Source organism: Hypanus sabinus, chromosome 10, assembly GCF_030144855.1.
Source record: "Hypanus sabinus isolate sHypSab1 chromosome 10, sHypSab1.hap1, whole genome shotgun sequence".
In the NCBI taxonomy this organism is placed as follows: Eukaryota; Metazoa; Chordata; class Chondrichthyes; order Myliobatiformes; family Dasyatidae; genus Hypanus; species Hypanus sabinus.
In genome coordinates this window covers 130555044-130579210 of record NC_082715.1, presented here as the reverse complement: position 1 = coordinate 130579210, position 24167 = coordinate 130555044, and the positions used below count along the sequence as shown (strand labels likewise).

General features: G+C 43.6%; 1 protein-coding gene across 5 annotated transcripts in view; it reads left to right on the top strand.

Annotated features, from left to right (window-relative positions):
- The window catches only part of si:ch73-242m19.1 (uncharacterized), a 161408-nt gene that overhangs the window by 65370 nt on the left and 71871 nt on the right, over positions 1-24167 (top strand). For all 5 annotated transcript variants that reach the window (XM_059982973.1, XM_059982974.1, XM_059982975.1 and 2 more), the window contains 6 exons: positions 1550-1752; positions 2712-2867; positions 4491-4584; positions 9801-9938; positions 15399-15550; positions 20284-20395. In XM_059982973.1, the coding sequence (XP_059838956.1) occupies positions 1550-1752; positions 2712-2867; positions 4491-4584; positions 9801-9938; positions 15399-15550; positions 20284-20395 (855 nt within the window). The remainder of the gene's footprint in view (positions 1-1549; positions 1753-2711; positions 2868-4490; positions 4585-9800; positions 9939-15398; positions 15551-20283; positions 20396-24167) is intronic.

Here is a 24167-nt window from a genome sequence, read left to right as displayed (position 1 = left end):
TAGAGAGAGTGCAGAGACGATTTACTAGGATGTTACCTGGGTTTCAGCACTTAAGTTACAGAGAAAGGTTGAACAAGTTAGGTCTCTATTCATTGGAGCGTAGAAGGTTGAGGGGGGATTTGATCGAGGTATTTAAAACTTTGAGAGGGATAGATAGAGTTGACATGAATAGGCTGTTTCCATTGAGAGTAGGGGAGATTCAAACGAGAGGATATGATTTGAGAGTTAAGGGGCAGAAGTTTAAGGGAAACACGAGGGGGTATTTCTTTACTCAGAGAGTGATAGCTGTGTGGAATGAGCTTCCTGTAGAAGTAGTAGAGGCCAGTTCAGTTGTGTCATTTAAGGTAAAGTTGGATAGGTATATGGACAGGAAAGGAGTGGAGGGTTATGGGCTGAGTGTGGGTAGGTGGGACTAGGTGAGATTAAGAGTTCGGCATGGACTAGGAGGGCCGAGATGGCCTGTTTCCGTGCTGTGATTGTTATATGGTTATACATAGGACTTTGAAGATATGTCCAAGCTTAGATCTTCAGAATATAGGTATGGGGCGAAGGGATTATCTAATGAGGATAAGTGAGTTGGCCCTTGGTTCACTGGAATTTAGAAAAGTGAGATGTTGCCATCAGGATCCTGGCCCTGATAGACCAGGTCCCTATTGGCCGTCTCCTTTGTTTGGAGAATCCAGAACCAGTCTCGCTATAAGGATTTGCCTAGTTCTCTATTCTCTTACTGCCCATTAAGCCACTGGCATTTAGGGCAGCAATGACTATCTTCCATCTCTGTCTGTCCTTGGCCATCTTCCCTATTGTGTCCCAAGCGTGGTTCAAGGTCCTCATTTCTGCCTCTGTGGTATGACACCAAGTTAACTTTCGTGTCCTGCGTTCCTTCCACTCTTGAAGGGCTGTCTTGTTGATGGAGTTGGCCTCTCTTCTGATCACATGCCCAATCCACCTCCAACATTTCCTCATGTTGATCATGGCCATGTCCTCTCGATGATACTGAAGGAGTAGGGTGTGGTTGGAGATTTTTTTTGGCAAGAAAACAGGGAGGATCTTCTGGAGGCTCATAGTTAGGGCAGGGATAATGAGCAGCTTCATCATCAGAGGGAGGCTCGTCTTTGGAATTCCCAACCCCATAGGTGTGTGGACATTTGGTCATTAGATATGAGCAAGACAGAGGGTGATAGATTTTTGGACTCTGAGACAATTGAGGGGCAAGAAAGTGGATAAAGTACAAGGCAGGCTAGGATTTTGATTGGCAGATCAGGTTGAATGAGTGTTATGGCCTGTTCATACTCCTGTTCCATCTGTTCCTTTCCCATGCACTGGATTGATCCTCTAGGCTCTGGGGAAATTTCTGTTGACACTAGTTTTGGAATGTCCTGTAACTATGGCCTAGAAGATTGGACCAAGGGGCATATTTCCCTTGAACCAGGTATGGAGTTAAATTCCATACCATAACTCAAACACAAATGGATTTTAGTTGATGGTGTTCAATATGACTTTGACCTGATCCTGCACCATCACTGAGCTGATCTTATTGCTGTTCCAGCTGTTTTCAGGTGTGTTTATTGAAGATCCACTCTTTGTCAGAGATGTCGGGCTTTCATTTATAGACGCTACAGAAGAGGGTGAAAGCAGACAAGGAGCAGATAAACAAGCCTTTGCACTGCACACTTTCTGCAGACTGCTGGAGATCATCACACTGCGCCATCGCCTGATGGAAACTGCCTCTGAGGCTGCCCTTTTAGCTCAGTGAGTTCCTCTGATCTGCCCTCATTTCCTGAGTGGTGTGCCTTTACAGTCTCTCTGTTTTTTATCTTCCAAGCAGCAACCTCATCCCAGGCTTCTATTCAACGCCAAGCACGCATAAGTCACCATGAATTAAAGAAGACCACTGCAAGGCTAGCCTATTGCTTTTTTCCTCCTTTTCTTTACTAAACTAGGCAAGATGGGTAAGGTCACATGGTTTTAAAAATCTCATCTTATTACTGAATGATGTCAGAGAGAATTATCTTTTGTTGCTTAGCCAGGTTAAAAAAAACTTAATAAGAAAGTCAAAAACTAATGTCCGAGCGTGTATTCTTCCTTCCTACATACTGTCTTTATCATTAATTATCAACAGAATGGGAGCTGTCTTAAATGTTCTTGCCTTGTTTTGAGATTACTTCACCCAGCAGCACATTAAGGGTGATTTATCTTCAAACCTGCTGCAATCAAATTGTTTACCTCTAAGTCTAATTAATTCTAACATTCCTCCCTTGACATGTTAGCCAGTGGTGTAATGGCATCTGCACCAGACTTCAAGCCGAGTGGTCCTGGGTTCGAATCCGGCTGGCTCCTAGCAATTCGGCCTCATAAGAACAGACAAGTACTAAACAAATGGCAAGATTGCCATCCAAAAACAATAACAATAATTAACCTACCAACAATGACCAATTAACCTACCAACCAGTTCGTCTTTGGATTGCGGGAGGAAACTCACATGGTCACAAGGAGAACATACAAACTCCTTATAGAAACTCAACTCCCTTGACACATGTTATTGAACACTTTTTTTTTTGAACATTGATTATATCTATTAGTTTATCCTTATTATTATGGCTGCAATTTCATATCTTGTTAGAACTGAATAAATTGTACTACAAATTCCACTTTCTTAAAGTTGACAGTTTTGAGATGATCTACTTCTATAGCACATCTGTGTTTTGCAGATTATACAAGTCTGTGGCTGTGCAGATGGGCTTTGATGAGTTCCATCTCTATCTGCGGCCAGTGCAGTTTGAATTTGCAACCCACAAGGAGAAAGCTGACCAGCCACCTCCGGTCTTCATCACTAGTCTACTGGACGATGACAGTAGCATTGACAGGTAGCAGCCAACGCCGTGCTCGCAGACAAGGGAGCACTGCTGGTTTCTGTACATTTGCTAAGCTATTTGCCCTTTTCTTTGCCCTAACAAAAAACAATTTCTAAAAGAACTGCAGATGCAGTAAATAGGAAGCAAAACAGAAACTCCTGATTATACTCATCTGGTCAGACACCATCTGTGGAGAAAGTAACTACTTCTGTTAGATTATTGCACTTGCATGGCTAATGACTAAAGATGTCTCAGCTAGCTGTCAGATTTTTGTGCTATTTGGTGTGTCGAAGTTGCTTTGCCCATTAGAAGTAATCTAATTCGATGAAAAATATCGAAGTCAATGAAAAAAGCCAAAGTCATTGCAAAAGAAAAAGAATTTCAGGATGTATATTATTCTTTGACATTAAATATACCCATTGAAAAGGTGGAGGTCAATGAGAAAATGCCAAAGTCAACAGTAAAATCAGTAAAACTGGCAAAAGTTCACCATACATTTATTATTAAAGCATGCATACAGTATATGACCTTGCAATTTGCTTTCTTGCGGTCAGCCACAAGGAAATGCCATAGAACCTGTTTAAAGAAAAGCCCTACGCAACAAGACCATAAAATAGGCCAAAAAAGAGCAAATCACGCAAACGAGGTGAACAGATAACGCACAGAACATGAAACACCAGACCACTGAATCCTCAAAAGTGAATCCGCTGCCACGAGCTGCCGAGGCGAGCGAAGCGGGTCCGGGGACAGATCTCTGCGGTGGCAGCCACCGAGTCATTCGGTTCAGCGCTGTGCCGATGGCTGCAGGCCACAGCCGCCCGTCCAGTTCTGCACTTGCACCCCTTGATGTGGAAGTTTCCCAGCCCTCTGCTCCATCCACCCCACGTACTTGATATACCCCACTGTTGTCAGCTGTCTGCCATCTCTTGAAAGTCTACCAGATTCAGTGGTGATGCAGATGGTGCTGCCAGTGCACCAATCCAGTGACCGGGGTGGAGCTTGCACCTGGCTGCTGAAATTCCCATCGGGTGCTCCGGTTTCCTCTAACAAGCTGCAGACATCTTTGTGGGGTAATTGATGTAAGATACCCCTTGTATTGGCTAGGAACGTGAAGCAAAGTAGGCTGTCGGGAAATAAGAGGGGGATTGGACTAATGGCATTCCTTTGATAGTCCACTTAGGCTCGATGGGCTGAATGGCCTTGCATCCTAGGAAAGCAATATAACATGAAAGTGGGCACTGCTTGCCTTTCATTTAGTAACGGATTTTAGAGGCACCTATTTACTTTTTCTCTCTTGTTGGCTTTCCAATTATTTTTCATCATTGTTTCTCCCTCCAAATCTGCAAGTGTAACTAATAAAGTTGCTTTTTATCCTGGGAGAATATTCAGAGGACATAATTCAAATGTGGAAGGACTGTTGGAGTAAGGATGAAAGTGGTTTACTTAATTTAATATGGAAGTTATTCCCTCCAGAACACTAAAATGTTTGAACATAGGGATTTAGTAGCTAATGAAAGGTCCCTATTAAGAGTCTGGACCCAAGTTGTCAACTGTCCGTTCCCCTCTTCAGCTGAGTTCTTCCAGCTTCTTCTGTGCTGCTCTGAATTAATATCCTGGCTGTTTTTCAAACTGCAGGTATGCTCCCTCAAGCCTGTCATTGGCGATTCAGGAAGTAGATGAAAACCATATAGGAAAATTCAGTTTTCGCACAAAGGAAGCAGTTCTTCAGGTGAGTATCTTGTTTAATGGGGAATATCACATAGGGAAAGAATCAGCCTCTGTTTTATTTATTTATTGAGATACTGCTCAGACAGGCCTTTCTTGTCCTTCAAGCCATGCTGCCGAGTAACCCATGAATAACCCCAGCCTGATCAGTGTACAGTTTACAACGACCAATTAACCCACCAGCCGATATGTCCTTGGACTGTGGGAGGGAACCCACATGGTCACGGGGAGAACATATCAAACTCCTTACAGGCAGTGGCTGCCCAGCAGGCTGGAACAAACAAACAAGAGATGCTGAAAATGCAAAAAAATGCTGGAGGAACTCAGCTGGACTGGAAAAATTGTAGGGTGCAGGGTCTGTAGAGTCAGAGTGTACAGTTGACCATTCAGCATGTATCCGGAAATAGCATGCATAGTCATTAAAACAAATTTTAAATATGTTAAATGTTGCTGCTTCTGATGTTCTTTCGGACAGTGAAGTGCTGATTTTCCATTGCATACTGAATAACTAAATAAGGTCATAAAATCTTACTTTCACTCGATGGATACATTACATCTTTGCCCTCTGCTTTTAAAAATTTTTTTGTCCTAGTGGGAATACCATTAAAAGCTGACATCTGTCAATCATTTGAGTATTTTTGGAAAGGGCTTAACAAAATACAGAGGAAGTGGATAACATTTACAACTGTGACACCAGTGAATGAAATTGAACTTGGTCAAATTTCTTTGTGCTTGTTTTAACTAAACTAGCACAAGGCAATTAAGTTGTAAAATAAAATATCTTACAGATGGAATAAATCTTGGATTTATTGTTTCTCCAACAATTGACTTAGAGCTTTAGGGGAAAAGCTAAACGTTCTTTAATCCCAAAAGGTTCAATCCTTGATACAACAGAACTCAAACTGGAATAAGGGGAATTACAGAGGCATGAGAGAGGAGCTTGCCCAGGTGGATTGGTTACTGGCAGGAATGATGACAGGACAGAGGTGGCTGAAGTTTCTGGGAATAGTTCACAGATATGTCCCACAGAAGAAATTGTTCTCAAATGGCAGGGCTCGGCAACCGTGCCTGACAAGGACCACATAAAAGCCATGGAAAGGGACATATAAGGTAACAAAATTGAGTGGGAAGTTGGATGGTTGGGAAGCTTTTAAAATCCAACAAAAGTCAACTAAAAAAATACTATAAGAAAGGAAAAGATGAAATATGAGGGCAAACTAGCCAATAATATAAAGCAGGATACTAAACATTTTTTTATGTTGTAAAAAGAATAAGGCAGAGGTGAGAGTTGATATTGGACCACTGGAAAATGGTGCTGGTGAGGTAGTAATGGGGGACAAAGAAATGGTGGATGAACTTAATGGGTACTTTGCATTAGTCTTCACTGTGGAAGACACTAGCAGTGTGTCAGAGAGCAGGAGTGAGCGCCATTGCTATTACAAAGGAGAAAGTGCTAGGCAAACTGAAAGGACTTGAGGTGGATAAGTCACCTGGACCAGATGGACTGTACCCCCGAGTCCTGAAAGAGTTGCTGAAAAGGTAACGGGTGCATTGGTCATGATCTTTCAAGATTCACTTGATTCGGGCATGGTCCTGGAGGACTGGAAAATTGCAAATCTCACTCCGCTCTTTAAGAAGGGAGGAAGGCAAAAGAGAGGAAATTATAGGCCGGTTAGCCTAACCTTACTGGTTGGGAAAGTGTTGGAGTGCATTATTATGGACGAGGTTTCGGAGTACTTGGAGACCAATGATAAAAAAGTCAAAGTCAGCATGGTTTCTGTAAAGGGAAGTCTTACCTGACAAATACATTAGAATTCTTTGAGGAAGTAACAAGTAGGGTGGACAAAGGAGAGGCAGTGGATGTCATTTACTTCGATTTTCAGAAGGCATTTGATAAGGTGCCTCACATGAGGCTGCTTAACAAGATAAACTCCAATGGCGTTACAGGAAAGGTACTGGCATGGATAGAAGAATGGCTGATAGGCAACGAAAGGAGGCTTTTTCTGGTTGGCTGTCAATGACTAGTGGTGTTTCTCGGGGGTCAGTATTAGGACTGCTACTTTTCACACTGTTTGTCAATGTTTTAGATAGTGGAATTGATGGCAAAGTTTGTGGATGATATGAAGATAGGTGGAAGGGAAGGAAGTGCTGAGGAAGCAATGTAATTGCAGCAGGACTTGGACAAATTGGGAGAGTGAGCAAAGTAAGTAGCAGATGGAATACAGTGTCAGGAAATGTATGATATTGCATTTTGGTAGAAGGAATATTAGTGCAGACTATTACCTAAATGGAGAGAAAATTCAAACATCAGAGGTGCAGAGGGACTTGGGAGTCCTCGTGCAAGACTCTCAGAAGGTTAATTTACAGGTTGAGTCTGTGGTAAAGAAGGCAAGTGCAATGTTGGCATTTATTTCAAGGCGAATAGAGTAGAAAAACAAGGATATAATACTGAAGCTTTATAAGACACTAGTCAGACTGCTTATCTCAAAAAGGATGTATTGTCATTGCAGAGAATCCATAGGAAGGTCACAAGGATGATTTTGAGAATGAAGGGGTTAATATATTAGGTGTATTTGGCATCTTGACCTTTAACTCATTGGAATTTAGAAGAATGCAGGGGGATCTCATTGAAAACTACCAAATGTTGAAAGGGCAAACACGAGGAAATCTGCAGATGTTTGAAATTCAAACAACATACACAAAATGCTGGTGGAACGCAGCAGGCCAGGCAGCATCTATAGGGAGAAGCACTGTCGACGTTTTGGGCCGAAACCCTTCGTTAGTCCTGATGAAGGGACTCGGCCCAAAACGTCAACAGTGCTTCTCCCTATAGATGCTGCCTGGCCTGCTGTGTTCCACCAGCATTTTGTGTGAAATGTAGAAAGGACTAGGTAAGATGGATGTGGAGAGGACTGGTGGGGGTATCCAGAACTTGAGGGCACAGCTTCAAAATTGAGGCAGACCTTTTGGAACAGAAGTAAGGAGAAATTTGTTTAGTCAAAGAGTGGTGAATCTGTGGAATGCTCTGCCACAGACTAAAGTTGAGGCCAAGTCTGTGGGTACATTCAAAGTGGAAGTTGATAGTTTCCTGATTGGTCGGGACATCAAGGGATATGGTGACAGGGCAGGTGTATGAGGCTGAATGGGATCCGGGATCAGTCATGATGAAATGGTGGAGAGGACTCGATGGGCTGAATGGCCTAATTCTTCGCCTATGCCTTATGGTCTTGAACTCTAGTATAAAAACTCTTCTGTTTGAAGTGGTGAAGGTATAAAATTTAGTTAGTAATGTTGATCTCAGAACTTCAAAATAATTAGGAGGGGATCATAGGGGTCTCCCTACCATCCACTGGGGACATTTCAAATCAAAAATCAAATCCGGTTTAATTATCATTCAGGTATACATGGATACAGCTGATTGAAACAGCTTTCCTCTGGGGCCAAGGTGCAAAACATACGCTGCACACTCAAACAGTGAGCAAAAAGAAATATAGTCACGCAGGAAAATGCATATTTAGTCCCAAGACCCTGACTGACATGTTCCACAAATTGGTGGTACAGCTCCCAGTAATCTAGCCTGTTATTCTACCGATTGAATGCTGGAGGGTCACGTGTGCAGGGCCCTTAGCATTATCAATTATCCCACATCCCACCCATACATCCAGCATCCTCTTTGACTTTCTAACATCAGGAAGGAGACTCCAATGCATAAAAGCAAGAATGGTCGGGATGCAAAATAGTTTCTTCCATTAGACTTCAGTGCTCCCTGCCACGTTGCATTTGAAGTGTCACCAGTTAATCTGTTCTGTACCTGACAATATTTAATTTATGCACTTTATTTATGTATGCATAATTCATCTGTAAATTTTATCCTTACTTTTCTAAGTTTTTGTGTGTTATGTGTGTGTTTTGTGTACCACTGCTCTGGAGAAATGCCTCGTTTGATGGTATGCATGTATACAGTTAATGACGATAAACTTGACTTGAAAAGTCCTGGAAAGGTTTCTGCAGCCTGAGTAAAATATATGGTGGTTAAGACTTCTTGGGGATTATTTTTTTATATTTATTCATTACACTAAAGTCAAATGATATACTAGGAAAGGAATGTGGTTTAAAGGGAAATTTCCAGCCCTAGCTCTGACAACGTCACAAAGAGGAACCTACCATGGTAGGCAGAATGGCTTTCGTGGCAATTTAATGCATTTACCCTGTGGAAGTGCAAGTAAGGACATGTTTGGCACAGCTTTGTGGGCTGAAGGGCCTGTACTGTGCTGTAGGTTTTCTATGTTTCTAACTAGAGTGAAGTGATTACTGAAACCAACGACAAGCACAATGATTTCATATAGTACCTCAGTGTATTGATCCCACCAGACCCCAGGGTGCTTTCACAGCTGTGTTTACAAACACAGTGCCACATTGGCCTCAGAATCAGGCTTAACATCACTGGCATACGTGGTGAAATGTGTTGTTTCCTGGCAGCTGCGCAGTTGCCATGCATAATAAAAAACTATAACTTACAGTGAGAAGTATATATAAAATTAAACAAAATAAGCAGTGCAAAAAGAGAGGGAACATGCTGAGGTAGTGATCATGAGTTCATGGACCATTTAGAAATCTGATGGTGGAGGGGAAGAAGCTGAACCTGAATGTTTTCCAACAATAAACGTCCACGGAAAACTTCTGGAAAACCTGGATCACTTCCTGTATCTTGGTGGCCACGTCTCGATGAAGGTAGCCATTTATGGTGAAATTCACTATTGCCGCCTTGTATATTTCGGTGGCTAATTAAAAACTGAAGGGCTAGCAAGAGGTTCAATGTCTTAGGGGCAACAGTGATCCTTATCCTCCTGTTTGGCTGTGTGGTGTGAAATATCTACAGCAGGCATGTCCAGGTACAGGAAGATCCCACCAACATTCCCTTCACAAAATCTTCCGAATTCACTGGAAAGCTAAGCAACCCAACAGCAGGGCACTAATTACAGTCGGTAAGCTCCACTGGGGAGGTCACATTGCTCACGCGTCCAACATCTGATTCCCGGAACACGTGCACTATTCTGAACACTGTCACGGCAAGGCAATGATAATATTATATATGCTCAGCTAAGATAAAGGCAAGCAAAGAAAATGGGCTTCCTCCACATCACCATCTTAGAACATTCAAACTGTTCTCTCCATTAACTTTTTGAAAGTTTTGCAAACTCCCCTTTCTGTTTCTTGCAGCTGATGGCTAGACGTGGAGTGGAGAACTTGCAGGCGGCTTTGGCTTGTCAGACTGTGCAGAAGAATTCACTGCTTGCCGTGGTGCAGCAGGCTCTGTTGTGCTCTGTGGAGAAAGCTGCCCAGCCCTTGGATCCTAAGGTACAGAAAACCTTTGTTGTTCCACCTTTCCCTAAAATGTTGGGAGTCAAAACACTGGTGCCCTTCAAGACCTGTACAGAACTCTTACACTAGGCACACAATCAGCAAGCTGTGATTTCCCCAGCTGAGTACTTAAGGGAACATTCCTTAATAAATCCCCCTCCCTTTCCACAGTCTCAGTCTGTTCCACGTTGCCTAGTTCCTATTAGAGCCCAGCTGAGAAGTGGAAAGGGGGAAGGTACTGATACTGAATTAATTTATTTGGCGTTATGTCCAAAATATGCTTGATCCACACTCCTTAATTGGAACATTGTGGCAGCCAGACAACACTGAATAGATTGAGTAGGGCATAGAATCAGAATCCCGTTTAATATCACTGGCATATGTCATGAAATTTGTTAATATGCGATAGCAGTATATTGCAATACAGAATGATAAAAACTAAGTTATAGTAAGAGGTGTGTATATATAAAGTTAAACTAAATAAGTAGTGCAAAAAGGGGTTCAGGGTAGAGATGCGCCTCTACCAAAGGAGGTGTAAGGTGCTGTTCCCACTACCAGCTTGCAGGTCACCCTTGGGCGAGGTGTCGTACCTGCTTAGCCTCCCCAATCAAGGTCACTTGGGAGCAGGTGGTGGATGGTCGTATGAGTAGCTGGTGCAGAACAAGGGCCCTGGTTATGTGACCACTGACGTCAGGAGACATTCTCTGAAGGGTATTGATAATGGAAGACACTGCCTAGAAGAAGACAATGGCAAACCACTTCTCTAGAGAAATTTGCCAAGAACAATCATTGTCTCGATCGCCCACATCATATGACATGGCACATGACGAATGAATGTAACAAGAGAAAAAAAAGTAGTGAGGTAGTATTCATAGGTTCATTTCTAATCAGAAATCTCTTGGAGGTGGGAAAGAAGCTATTCCTGAATCATTGAGTGTGTGGCTTCAGGCTCCTGTATCTCCTCCCTGATGGTAACAATGAGAAGAGGGCATTTCCTGGATGATGGGGGTACTTAATGATGGATTCTGCCTTTCTGAGCCACCAGTCCTCGAAGATATCCCGGAACAGGCCCTTCAGTCCATAATGTCCGTGCTGACCGTGATGCCCATATAAGCTGCATGTGGTCCATTTCCTTCCATTCCCAGCTTGTTCACGTGTCTACCTAGATGCCTCTTAAAGGCTGTTGTCCTTTCTGCTTCTACCACCTCACCTGGCAGCATGTCCCAGGCAATGTACTTTATAAAAACAAAAATCTTGCCCCAAAATATTCTCTAAACTTTCCCCTTAAAACTGTATATGTAAAAAAGGGAAATTTGAGAGGGGATCATAGAACATAGAACAGTACAGCACATTACAGGCCCTTTGGCCCAAAATGTTGTGCTGACCCTCAATCCCTGCCTCCCATATAACCCCCCACTTTAAATTCCTCCATATACCTGTCTAGTAGTCTCTTAAACTTCACGAGTGTATCTGTCTCCACCACTGACTCAGGCAGTGCATTCCACGCACCAACCACTCTCTGAGTGGAAAAACCTTCCTCTAATATCCCCCTTGAACTTCTCTCCCCTTACCTTAAAGCTATGTCCTCTTGTACTGAGCAGTGGTGCCCTGGGGAAGAGGCTCTGGCTGTCCACTCTGTCTATTCCTCTTAATATCTTGTACACCTCTATCGTGTCTCCTCTCATCCTCCTTCTCTCCAAAGAGTAAAGCCCTATCTCCTTTAATCTCTGATCATAATCCATACTCTCTAAACCAGGCAGCATCCTGGTAAATCTCCTCTGTACCCTGTCCAGTGCTTCCACATCCTTCCTATAGTGAGGCGACCAGAACTGGACACAGTACTCCAAGTGTGGCCTAACTAGAGTTTTATAGAGCTGCATTATTACATCGCGTTTCTTAAACTCTATCCCTCGACTTATGAAAGCTAACACCCCATAAGCTTTCTTAACTACCCTATCTACCTGTGAGGCAACTTTCAGGGATCTGTGGACATGTACCCCCAGATCCCTCTGCTCCTCCACACTACCAAGTATCCTGCCATTTACTTTGTACTCTGCCTTGGAGTTTGTCCTTCCAAAGTGTATCACCTCACACTTCTCCGGGTTGAACTCCATCTGCCACTTCTCAGCCCACTTCTGCATCCTATCAATGTCTTTCTGCAATCTTCAACAATCCTCTACACTATCTACAACACCACCAACCTTTGTGTCATCTGCAAACTTGCCAACTCACCCTTCTACCCCCACATCCAGGTCGTTAATAAAAATCACGAAAAGTAGAGGCCCCAGAACAGATCCTTGTGGGACACCACAACCCTCCAATCTGAATGTACTCCCTCCTCCACGACCCTCTGCCTTCTGCAGGCAAGCCAATTCTGAATCCACCTGGCCAAACTTCCCTGGATCCCATGTCTTCTGACTTTCTGAATAAGCCTACCGTGTGGAACCTTGTCAAATACCTTACTAAAATCCATGTAGATCACATCCACTGCACTACCCTCATCTATATGCCTGGTCACCTCCTCAAAGAACTCTATCAGGCTTGTTAGGCACGATCTGCCCTTCACAAAGTGATGCTGACTGTTCCTGATCAGACCATGATTCTCTAAATGCCCATAGATCCTATCTCTAAGAATCTTTTCCAACAGCTTTCCCACTACAGACGTAAGCCTCACTGGTCTATAATTACCTGGACTATCCCTACTACCTTTTTTGAACAAGGGGACAACATTTGTCTCCCTCCAATCCTCCGGTACCATTCCTGTGGACAACGAGGACATAAAGATCCTAGCCAGAGGCTCAGCAATCTCTTCCCTTGCCTCGTGGAGCAGCCTGGGGAATATTCCGTCAGGCCCCGGGGACTTATCTGTCCTAATGTATTTTAACAACTCCAACACCTCCTCTCCCTTGATATCAACATGCTCCAGAACATCAACCTCACTCATATTGTCCTCACCGTCATCAATTTCCCTCTCATTGGTGAATACCGAAGAGAAGTATTCATTGAGGACCTCGCTCACTTCCGCAGCCTCCAGGCGCATCTTCCCACTTTTATCTCTAATCACTCCTGTCATCCTTTTGTTCTTCACATAATTGAAGAATGCTTGGGGTTTTCCTTTACCCTACTCACCAAGGCCTTCTCATGCCCCCTTCTTGCTCTTCTAAGCTCCTTCTTAAGCTCCTTTCTTGCTAACCTATATTCCTCAATAGACCCATCTGATCCTTGCTTCCTAAACCTCATGTATGCTGCCTTCTTCCACCTGACTAGATTTTCCACTTCACTTGTCACCCATGGTTCCTTCACCCTACTGTTCTTTATCTTCCTCACTGGGACAAATTTATCCCTAACATCCTGCAAGATATCCCTAAACATTGACCACATGTCCATAGTACATTTCCCTGCAAAAAAATCATCCCAATTCACACCCGCAAGTTCTGGCTTTATAGCCTCATAATTTGCCCTTCCCCAATTAAAAATTTTCCTTCACTCTCTGATTCTATCCTTTTCCATGATAATGCTAAAGGCCAGGGAGCGGTGATCACTGTCCCCCAGATGCTCACCCACTGACAGATCTGTGACCTGACCCAGTTTGTTACCTAATACTAGATCTAGTATGGCATTCCCCCTAGTCGGTCTGTGAACATACTGCGACAGGAATCCATCCTGGACACACTTAACAAACTCTGCCCCATCTAAACCCTTGGAACTAATCAAGTGCCAATCAATATTAGGGAAGTTAAAGTCACCCATGATAACAACCCTGTTATTTTTGCACCTTTCCAAAATCTGCCTCTCAATCTGCTCCTAGGTATCTCTGCTGCTACCAGGGGGCCTATAGAATACCCCCAGTAGAGTAACTGCTTCATTTCTGTTCCTGACTTCCACCCATACTGACTCAAAAGAGGATCCTGCTACATTACCCACCCTTTCTGCAGCTGTAATAGTATCCCTGACCAGTAATGCCACCCCTCCTCCCCTTCCCGCCCCCCTCTATCCCTTTTAAAGCACTGAAATCCAGGAATATTGAGAATCCATTCCTGCCCTGGTACATCATAATTCCATGTATGTATCCAAGCTCTCAGTTCATTACCTTTGTTCCTGATGCTTCTTGCATTGAAGTACACACACTTCAGCCCTTCTACCTTACTACCTTTATACCCTTTATTCTGCTGCTCTTTCCTCAAAGCCTCTCTATATGTTAGATCTGGCTTTACTCCATGCACTTCTTTCACTGCTCTATCGCTCCGGATCCCATCCCCCTTGCAAATTAGTTTAAACCCTCCTGAACCATGCTAGCAAACCTACCAGCAAGGATATTGCTCCCCCTCAAGTTCAGGCGCAACCCATCCAATCTGTGCAGGTCCCACCTTCCCCAGAAGAGATCCCAATGGTCCAAAAATCTAAAACCCCTGTCCCCTGCACCAACTCCTCAGCCACGCATTTAACTGCCATCTCCTCCAATTCTTACCATCACTATCACGTAGTACTGGCAGCAATCCTGAGAACACCACCCTCGAGGTCCTGTTCTTCAGCCTTCTGCCTAGTTCCCGAAACTCACATTTAAGGACCTCATCCCTCTTCCTGCCTCTGTCATTGGTACCAACATGTATCACAACTTCTGGTTGCTTTCCCTCTCATACCAGGATGTCATGCACCTGGTCAGAGACATCCCAGACCTTGGCACCCGGGAGGCAACAAACCATGTGTGTGTTCTTCTCACATCCACAAACTATTCTGTCTCCTCCCCGACTATAGTCTCCAATGACAACAGCTCTCCTCTTCTCCATACCACCCTTCTGCACCACAGGGTCAGACACAGGCTCTGCCACCGTGGCTCACACTTGGTCAGTCGTCCTCGCCAACAGCATCCAGGACGGTAAACTTATTATTCAGGGGAATGGCTACAGGGGTGCTCTGCACTACCTGTCTACTCTCCTTCGCTTTCCCCCCTCGGACTGTCACCCAACGACCTACTTCCAGCAGCCTAGGTGTGACTACCTCCCTGTAGCTCTCATCTATGACTGCCTCATTCTCCCTTATGAGTCGAAGGTCATCCAGCTGCTGCTCCAGATTCCTCACCCAGCTGCAAGCACTTCTGGCAGATGTGACTCTGCGGGAGAGGGGAGTTCCCCCAAGACTGTCACATCTCACAGGAGAGGCACATCACCGTCTCAGGAGGCATTGTTAAAACTAACTGGGATTTTCTTAAATGTTCGGGGTGGGGAAGTACACAATGTGTTTAAAATTTTATGGCCTCTTAGACATTACTGGGGAAGCAGGTATGGAATCTAAATGGTCATCTGCTGAGAAACTCTTCCAGGGTATAAACTATCAAGATGGTTCTTTACTCATCAGCGGAGGACAGAAAATGCTCCTTGGTGAAATAAATTTATCCTTCTGAGCTACACCTACTTGACCTGAGTGCTGATTTTTGCTTGATCACACTGTGCTTTTTAGGACAGGTTGTTGGGTTATCGGAGTCAGGACAACCTCGCAGGTACAAGCCGTGCCAGCACTGCCAGAGAATCAGAGAGCCAGCAGCTCGCCGTCCCACTAGGAAGTGCCTGCTCCCTGGGAATTCGAAAGCAACCTTCTGTTGCCAGGAAGAGGTGTGTTCTCATTACCATGTGTAAGAATGAAAGAAATGTGGTGAGCAGCTGATGGGAGAGATTCTCCAGTAAAGGATGGTAATAAGTGAATGAAATGGTGCCTTCTAATCATCTACAGATCTAGTTGAGCCTTACTCTACTGGTAAGATATCGATAGGTCAGCTTGCTGACCTTGACTTCTCCTCTGTGGTCCAACTAGATGTGGTACTTTGGGCAGGAATACTGCTTGTACCAAAGGCATCTGGAGGAAGGAAGGTGTAATAATGGACACTGGATCCTGCGGAGGAGGGTCACCACTGGCTGAAACGGCTGAGGAAGGGTGCAAGTACAGAAACTTAAATGTAATGCCAAGTCATTGGGTATATTTAAGGCAGAGCCGAATAGTCAAGACATGAGGGGAGAAGGCAGGAAATTGGGGCTGAGAGGGAAATGAATCAGCCATAATGAAATGGTGGAGCAGACTCAATGGCCTAATTCTGCTCCTCTTTTTCGTATATTCTTAAGCAATTTTTCATGTGGATTGCTGTAATTCACTAGTTTTACTTAATCATTGTGGGTGGCAATTATGCTGACCAGTTGAATAGCTGGTCACTTTCATTTGAATCCCATTGGTGGCTAACAGGGCAATTCCTTACTCAATGAAATGAATCACCATAATCACTGACGTGGAGGAGAAAATGAGTGGAAGTTTCTTGCTCCTGATTCTAAGTAATGATACTGACTGCTTGCTTAGTAGCAAGCCTCCTTGTACATTTTACAGGTAACTCAAGATCCTTGTTAAGTGTTTCCACTCCAGCACTCAAGCATCTAGTTGGGTCTTCCATTTCAGTGTACTATACAAAGAACCCCTTATGGTCAAAGCACGGTGTTTCTGAAGTGGCGTTAAATCACACTTGATTGATCAGATCCTGTTGAACAGCAACCTGGCTGATATTACCCCCTCACTTCTACCAGAGAGGGAAAAAAAACTAATTTTCTGGCCAATGCCCCTCTTGTTTTTAAGTTTAAAAGCGAGAGTTTTCAAATTGCCTGCAGCAATTTTCTCCGGAACGACAGTGCTGAACATCAAAAGAACAGGGATTCGCAAGATGTGAATGGTTAGCATTATACGGATAAAGGAGTAGAAATGTTATTGTGCAGTGAAGGAGATTTCCATAGATCGGCATGGTACATAGCCTTTCCACAATGTTGGCAAAAAGTTTTTGGAAAACTTTTTTTAAATAATGAAACATCAATATGTTAACTACTATTTAATAATTCATTATTTTATCTGTTTATATTGTTTGTTTTAAAAAAAACAGTGGTGATGGATATACATTTTCGCAGGCTGTTATGACCCAATTTCAGAGTCTAAATAAAATAATATCCTTTAAAACTGTAATTCGAACTTACATATAAAAGCATGTAAATTATTTTTAGTCAGAGAAAGAGTATTTGTGTGGGAGTGTGCAAGTGTGAAGGTCTCGCTCTAAGTAAGAACTGAAATTCGATTGTAAATGAGGTGGGAGAGTGGAAATCTGATTGGATGAGGACTAACCAATCAAGAGGGATGGACTATGGGGGTATAAATACCACCAGACTAGACATACTCACGCATCATCCCTGATGAAGATGGTGGAGTTTGTTATCAAAATGTCGGTTAAAATCAATACCTGTACCCGGCTGGAAACCCGAGAAGAGCTTTCTCATCACATACATCGGGAAAGCACTAGGTCCTTTTTGCACACATATTGTATATTGAACAGCTTCTGGTGTATTGCCATTGCCTGTATTTGGTCATATTGACTGCATTCAGCCTGCCCTTATTTTCACAACCCTCTTAACCCCTTCCCCAGCCTCCACAAGCCCTTTGTTCCATCTCATACATAAAAATGTCAGAGAATATGGAGCATGGGTGACAGAAGGATACCGTTGTTAACTGCAAAGGAAGAGGGGGTGGAGACTAATCAAATAGCCCTTGCTTTCCAGTCTTTGACATCTGAAAGTCCTGTGAGATACACCATTGTGTATATTTTGATATTTTCCTCGAGGGTAGGGTAGGAACAGAACTTCTGCCCTCATTCAACTATATATGCTTGAGTGGAATTTAGAGGTAATACTGGACAGTTAATACAGGTGATCCCAATGGCCTTTTACTTTACCTTTGCGTCTGAAATAAGCTCAAGGACTAGAATTGTAACGTTATTCAGCTTTTCTCCCTTCACAGCACTAACTAATCTGCTAGGCATTTCCAGCACCTTCTTGTTGGTCACAGGTCCCAGCAGCAACCAGGCCTACACTTCTCAGCTTTTATGTGTCCTTTTCGCCGCTTGTTTTCTCTTTATCTGTCTTCAGTAATCTCTCAACCAGATGACTCTGTAAGCATTGGAATCTCCTGGTCTACTTTGGTCTCACCTCATCAAAGATAATCCCTTTGTTCCATCCACCCCTCGCCTACCCCCTACAACAAACTTAACTTTTTTTTTCACTCAATCCTGCCCAGAGGGTCTTGTTTACTCAGGGTCCTGTCCTGAAACATTAACTATCCATTTCCTTGCATAGATGCTGCCTGACCCTTACCGTTCCTCCAGAAACTTTTTTTGCCCTGTAATCCAAAGTTTGCAATCTCTTTTGTCTCCAACTTGTGAATTCCCATTTCTGACGAAGGACTTACACCCTGCAATGTCTATTCTCTCTTTCCTGACCTGACAAATGCTTCCCCTTTTTTCTCTCTTTTCATGTTGATCAGCCATTCTCTTTGAGGTCCAGGTGGATTTTCACATTTACACAATTTTGTTTTCTCATTCTACTGGCCATTTCCATAAGGCCATAAGATATAGGAGGGGAATTAGTCCATTTGACCCATCATCTGTTCTGCCATTTCAAAATGGCTGATCCATTTCCCTCTCAGCCCCAATCTCTTACCTTCTGCCTGTATCCCTTCATGCCCTGACTAGTCAAGAATCAATCAACCTCTGCCTTAAATATATCCAATGACTTGGCCTCCATAGCTGCCTGTTGCAACAAATTCCATAGATTCACCATCCCTTCTCATTTCTGTTCTAAATGGACGTCCCTCTGTTCTGAGGTCCTGTGCCCTCTGGTCCTAGGTTACCCCAGCATGGGAAACATTCTCTCCATGTCCACTCTGCTGAGGCCTTTCAACATTTTATGGGTTTCAATGAGAAACACCCCTTATTCTACTGAATTTCAGTGAGGCACAGAGCCATCAGATGCTCCTCATATGGTAAGCATTTTGATCCCAGAGTCATTTTCATGAATCTTCTTTGAACATTCTCCAATGTCAATCCATCTTTCTTGAGAATGTGACTAAACACATTGATGAAGGAAGAGCAGTAGATGCAGTGTATATGGATTTCAACAAGGCATTTGACAAGGTACCCAATGCAAGGCTTATTGAGAAAGTAAGGAGGCATGGGGTCCAAGGGGACTTAGCTTTCTGGATCCAGAACAGGCTTAGCCACAGAAGGCAAAGAGTGGTTGTAGACAGGTCATATTCTGCATGGAGGTTGGTGACCAGTTGTGTGCCTCAGGAATCTGTTCTGGGACCCCTACTCTTTGTGATTTTTATAAATGACCTGGATGAGGAAGTGGAGGGATGGGTTAGTAAATTTACTGATGATACAAATGTTAGGGGTGTCGTGGATAGTGTGGAGGGCTGTCAGAGGTTACAACGAGACATTGATAGGATGCAAAACTGGGCTGAGAAATGGCAGATGGAGTTCAACCCAGATAAGTGTGAGTTGGTTCATTTTGGTAGGTCAAATATGATGGCAGAATATAGTATTAATGGTAAGACTCTTGGCAGTGTGGAGGATCAGAGGGATCTTGGGGTCTGAGTCCATAGGACACTCAAATCTGCTGCGCAGTTTGACTCTGTGGTTAAGAAGGCATGCGTGCATTGGCCTTCATCAATCGTGGGATTGAGTTTAGGAGCCGAGAGGAAATATATAGGACCCTGGTCAGACCCCACTTGGAGTACTGCACTCAATTCTGGTCACCTCACTACAGGAAGGATGTGGAAACCATAGTAAGGGTGCAGAGGAGATTTACAAGGATGTTGCCTGGATTGGGGAGCATGTCTTATGAGAATAGATTGAGTGAACTCGACCTTTTCTCCTTGTAGTGACAGAGGATGAGAGGTGACCTGATAGAGGTGTATAAGATAATGAGAGGCATTGATTGTGTGGATAGTCAGAGGCTTTTCTCCAGGGCTGAAATGGCTAGCACAAGAGGGCACAGTTTGAAGGTGCTTGGAATTAGGTTACAGAGGAGATGTCAGGGGTGAGTTTTTTTTACACAGAGAGTGGTGAGTGTGTGGAATGAGCTGCCTGCGATGGTGGTGGAGGTGGATACAATATGGTCTTTTAAGAGACTCCTGGATAGGTACATGGTGCTTAGAAAAATAGAGGGTAACCCTATGGGTAACCCGAGCTAATTTCTCAAGTAAGTACATGTTCAGCATAGCATTGTGGGCCGAAGGCCTTTATTGTGCTGTAGATTTTCTATGTTTCCATGTTTTATGTTTCTATGTTAGGTAAGGGATGCAAAACTGCTCACTATACTCCAAATGAGGTTTCACCAATGCTTTATAAAGCCTCAACATTATGTCCTTGTGTTTACGTTCTAGTCCTACTTTTCCTTCTGCTTAATGCTGAACTGACCAGGCTCTTAATGCTGTACTTGTGGGTGCCAGTTTTCATGGGTTCATCCTTGATGTGTTGAGTTTACAGGCCTCCGGAGGCATTTGTTTCCATCCAGCTGGAAAAACTCACACCCCGGGACTTGATGCTGAATCACTTCCTTCAGAAGAAAAGTGTCGCAGGGTTGATCATGAAAAATGATGTGAGTATTGACTTTAACGTGAAGATTGCAGTTACACCCTTATGGCTGAGCTGGCAGTCCAGTGTACAGGAGCTTTGAGCATTGGATCTCAATGTACTTCCCGGAGGGGTTAAAAGGGTTGATTAAATAAAAATAATTTCAAAGCTTCTGTGAGTTATGATGACCATATACCATTGCCCTGTTGTAAAAATCCATCTGTTCAAAAATGCACTTTACAGTAGGAAGCTTGCTGTTAGGCTCCAGTGTGGCCTTTTATATATTGGTGAGCCTTCCAGGTGAGGCGACACTTCACCTGTGAGTCGGCTGGTGTGGTATACTGTGTCCAGTGCTCCAGTGTGGCCTTTTATATATTGGTGAGACCCGACGCAGACTGGGAGACCGTTTCACTGAACACCTACACTCAGTCTGCCAGAGAAAGCAGGATCTCCCAGTGGCCACACATTTTAATTCCATGTCCCATTCCCATTCTGATATGTCTATCCATGGCCTCCTCTACTGTCAAAATGAATCCAAACTCAGGTTGGAGGAACAACACCTTATATACCGGCTGGGTAGCCTCCAACCTGATGGCATGAACATTGACTTCTCTAACTTCCGTTAATGCCCCTCCTCCCCTTCTAACCCCATCCCTGACATATTTAGTTGTTTGCCTGTTCTCCATCTCCCTCTGGTGCTTCCCCCACTCTTTTCTTTCTCCGGAGGCCTCCCGTCCCATGATCCTTTCCCTTCTCCAGCTCTGTATCACTTACGCCAATCACCTTTCCAGCTCTTAGCTTCATCCCACCCCCTCCGGTCTTCTCCTATCATTTCGCATTTCCCCCTCCCCCCACTACTTTCAAATCTCTTACTATCTCTCCTTTCAGTTAGTCCTGACGAAGGGTCTCGGCCCGAAACGTCGACAGTTCTTCTCCTTATAGATGATGCCTGGCCTGCTGTGTTCCACCAGCATTTTGTGTGTGTTGTTGGCCATTGTGGCCTAAGTATATAGTTTCAATCCCAGCAATGGTACATGGAGCTTAGAAAAATAGAGGTCTATGGGTAACCCTAGGTAATTTCTAAAGTACATGTTCGGCTCAGCATTGTGGGCCGAAGGGCCTGTAATGTGCTGTAGGTTTTCTATGTTTCTAATGACTGCTCCCAAAAATAGTCTGTAAGCCATTCAGTTCAAGGACTTTTAGGGATGGAACGAACATTGAGCTTGCCAACCACACATGCCTAAATGATCAAATAAAAGATAGCTAACAGGAAATGTGAGAGACTGCTGCAGGTTCCACTTGCTCTTCTGTGAATAAACTGCACACACTGCTAAGAATTAATTTGATGCAGTGCATACAAGCAATAGGTAGCGAGCTAACGTTCAAGTATTTGAAAGGTTCTCTTCCTCAGTGGTAAGGCTACGTGTGGAAGTACAAGAAACTAAACAAGAGTTCTGCACTCTGCTGCTTTGTGCAGTCTGTGAGTGCAGTATGGGTGGAATTTCTTCTGTGCATCTGACAAGGCTTCATGAAACAGTATGTGGAGAGTCCAATAGGAGTGAATGCATACTGGACCTCATTTTGGAAAATGACAGACTACAATAGTAATCACAACACATTTATGTTTGAAGGTGGTTGTGGGTAAGGACAATTGAATCTTGTAGGAAGGTATTAATTGGGGAGGACAAATTATGACAGGATAAGACAGGACCTAAGGGGCATGATTGGGAGCAGCTGCTATTGGACAAGTACATGCCAGACGTTGTTGTTGTTTAAAGGCCAGCTGATCAGAGTGTAGAATTGGCATGTTCAACTAAGGAGTAAAGACAAGGATGGTAAGGTAAGGGAACCTTGGATAACCTGAGAGGTCTTAAGTTTAGTCATGAAATAAAAAGATGGGGAATTACATTCAAACCCGCTCTTGTAGAATATAAAGAAAGTGTTAAAGTGTTCAAGTGAGTGATTAGGAAGGGCAAAAAAGGCCAAGGCATTTAATGCTTTTATTTAGGAAAAAAGATAACTAAAGAGAGTGTAGATTCACTCAAGGATAAAGGGGGGGATTTTTGCTTGGGATCAGAGCAAGTGGTTGAGGCACTATGAAAATAAGTATTTTGTGTCGGTATTCAACAAGGAGAAAGATTTGGGGGATAGTGAGGGAAGGGCAGAGTATGCTAATATGCTGGGACATTTTAAGATTGAGGAAGAGCTAGTGCTGGGTATTTTGAAAAACTTTATTAAGGTGGATAAGTCCCCAAGCCTGATGGCATTTGTCCCAAGCTATTGAAAGAAACAATTGAGGAGATTGCTGCGGCTCTGACAAAGATTGGGTGAGATCTCAGAGCTGTGGGAGTAGCAAATGCTTCTGTTCAAGAAGGGAAATAAGGGTAGTGATAGGTAATAATGCAGTGATAGGGAAGCTATTGGAGAAGGTACTGAGAGATTAATGTGCATTTGGAAAGGCATGGCCTGCTTAGGGGCAGTCAGCACTGGCTTTGTGCAGGGCAAGTCCTGCCTTAAAGCTTGATTGTACTTTTGATATGGGTAAGGCAGTGGACAGTATCTGCAAGAACTTTAATAAGGTCACTCATGGTAAGTTGATTCAGAGCATTGATATGCATGGGTGTGGGTGAATTGTAATATAGGATTCAGAAATGGCTTGCCATAAACCAGAGAGTAAAGTTAGAAGGCAGTTATTCTGGCTGGAGGTTCATGACTAATGATGTTCTGCAAAAATCAGTTTTGGGACCTCTGTCGTTGTGAGATGTTTCAATGTTTTGGATGAAAATGTAGATGGGTGGATTAGCAGACATTTGGATGACACCAGGACTGGTGGAGGTTTGGATAGTATAAGGGGCTATCGGAAAATGGCAAAATATAGATCAGTTACAGATATGGGTGGGAAGTAGTAAGAGTGAGGTGTTACACTTTGGGGGGGTGGGCAGGTTTTAAATGAAATGAGAAATGTAGAGTTTAGAATCCTTAATATCGTTGAGGTACAGAGGATTCTTGGGGTCCAGGTCCATCATTTAGCCATTGTTTACGGAAAGCAGCTACACAAGTGGATAAGGTGATAAAGAGGGAGTGTGACATGCTTACCTTCATTGGTAGGAGTGTTGAGTGTAAGGAAGTCAGTCTGTGGCTCCATAACACTTTCGTTAGACTGCTATTGGAGTACTGCCTACAGCTTTGTTTGCCCCGTTATAGGAAGGATGTGAAGACTGTGGAGAAGGTGGACAAGAGGTTTACCAGGATTAGACAGTTTGGACTAAAAGATAAGGTTGGATGAACATGAATTGTTTCCCTGGAGTATTGGAGGCTGAAGGAAGACCTGGTGGAGGCATACATGAGGACCTTTCTCCCAGGGCACAAATGTCAAACATCAAAGGGCAGGGTGAGGGTAGGGGGCGTTTAGAGACAAGTTTTCTGCACACAGAGAGCTGTGCCTGGAATAGATTGCCAGGGGTAGTAATGGAATCAGGCAGTCTGGTGGAGTTTAAGAGGCTTTTAGATAGACACATGGATACCAAGGGAGTGGAGGGGTATAGATGATACACAAGAGGACATTTACTATAAATTAGTATCAAGATCAGTACAACATTGTGGGCCATATAGTCTATCCAGTACCGTTCTATTCTGTGAGGCGTGTATTGAAATCCTCTCATAATAATGGCTAACACCTCATTTTCCTTAATTAATCACCTGCTGCATCTGCACGTTGGCCTTCAGTAACTTGTGCGGAAGTTTTCACCATGATAACCTTACATATTTCCACACTATGTTCCATCTGCCACATTTAC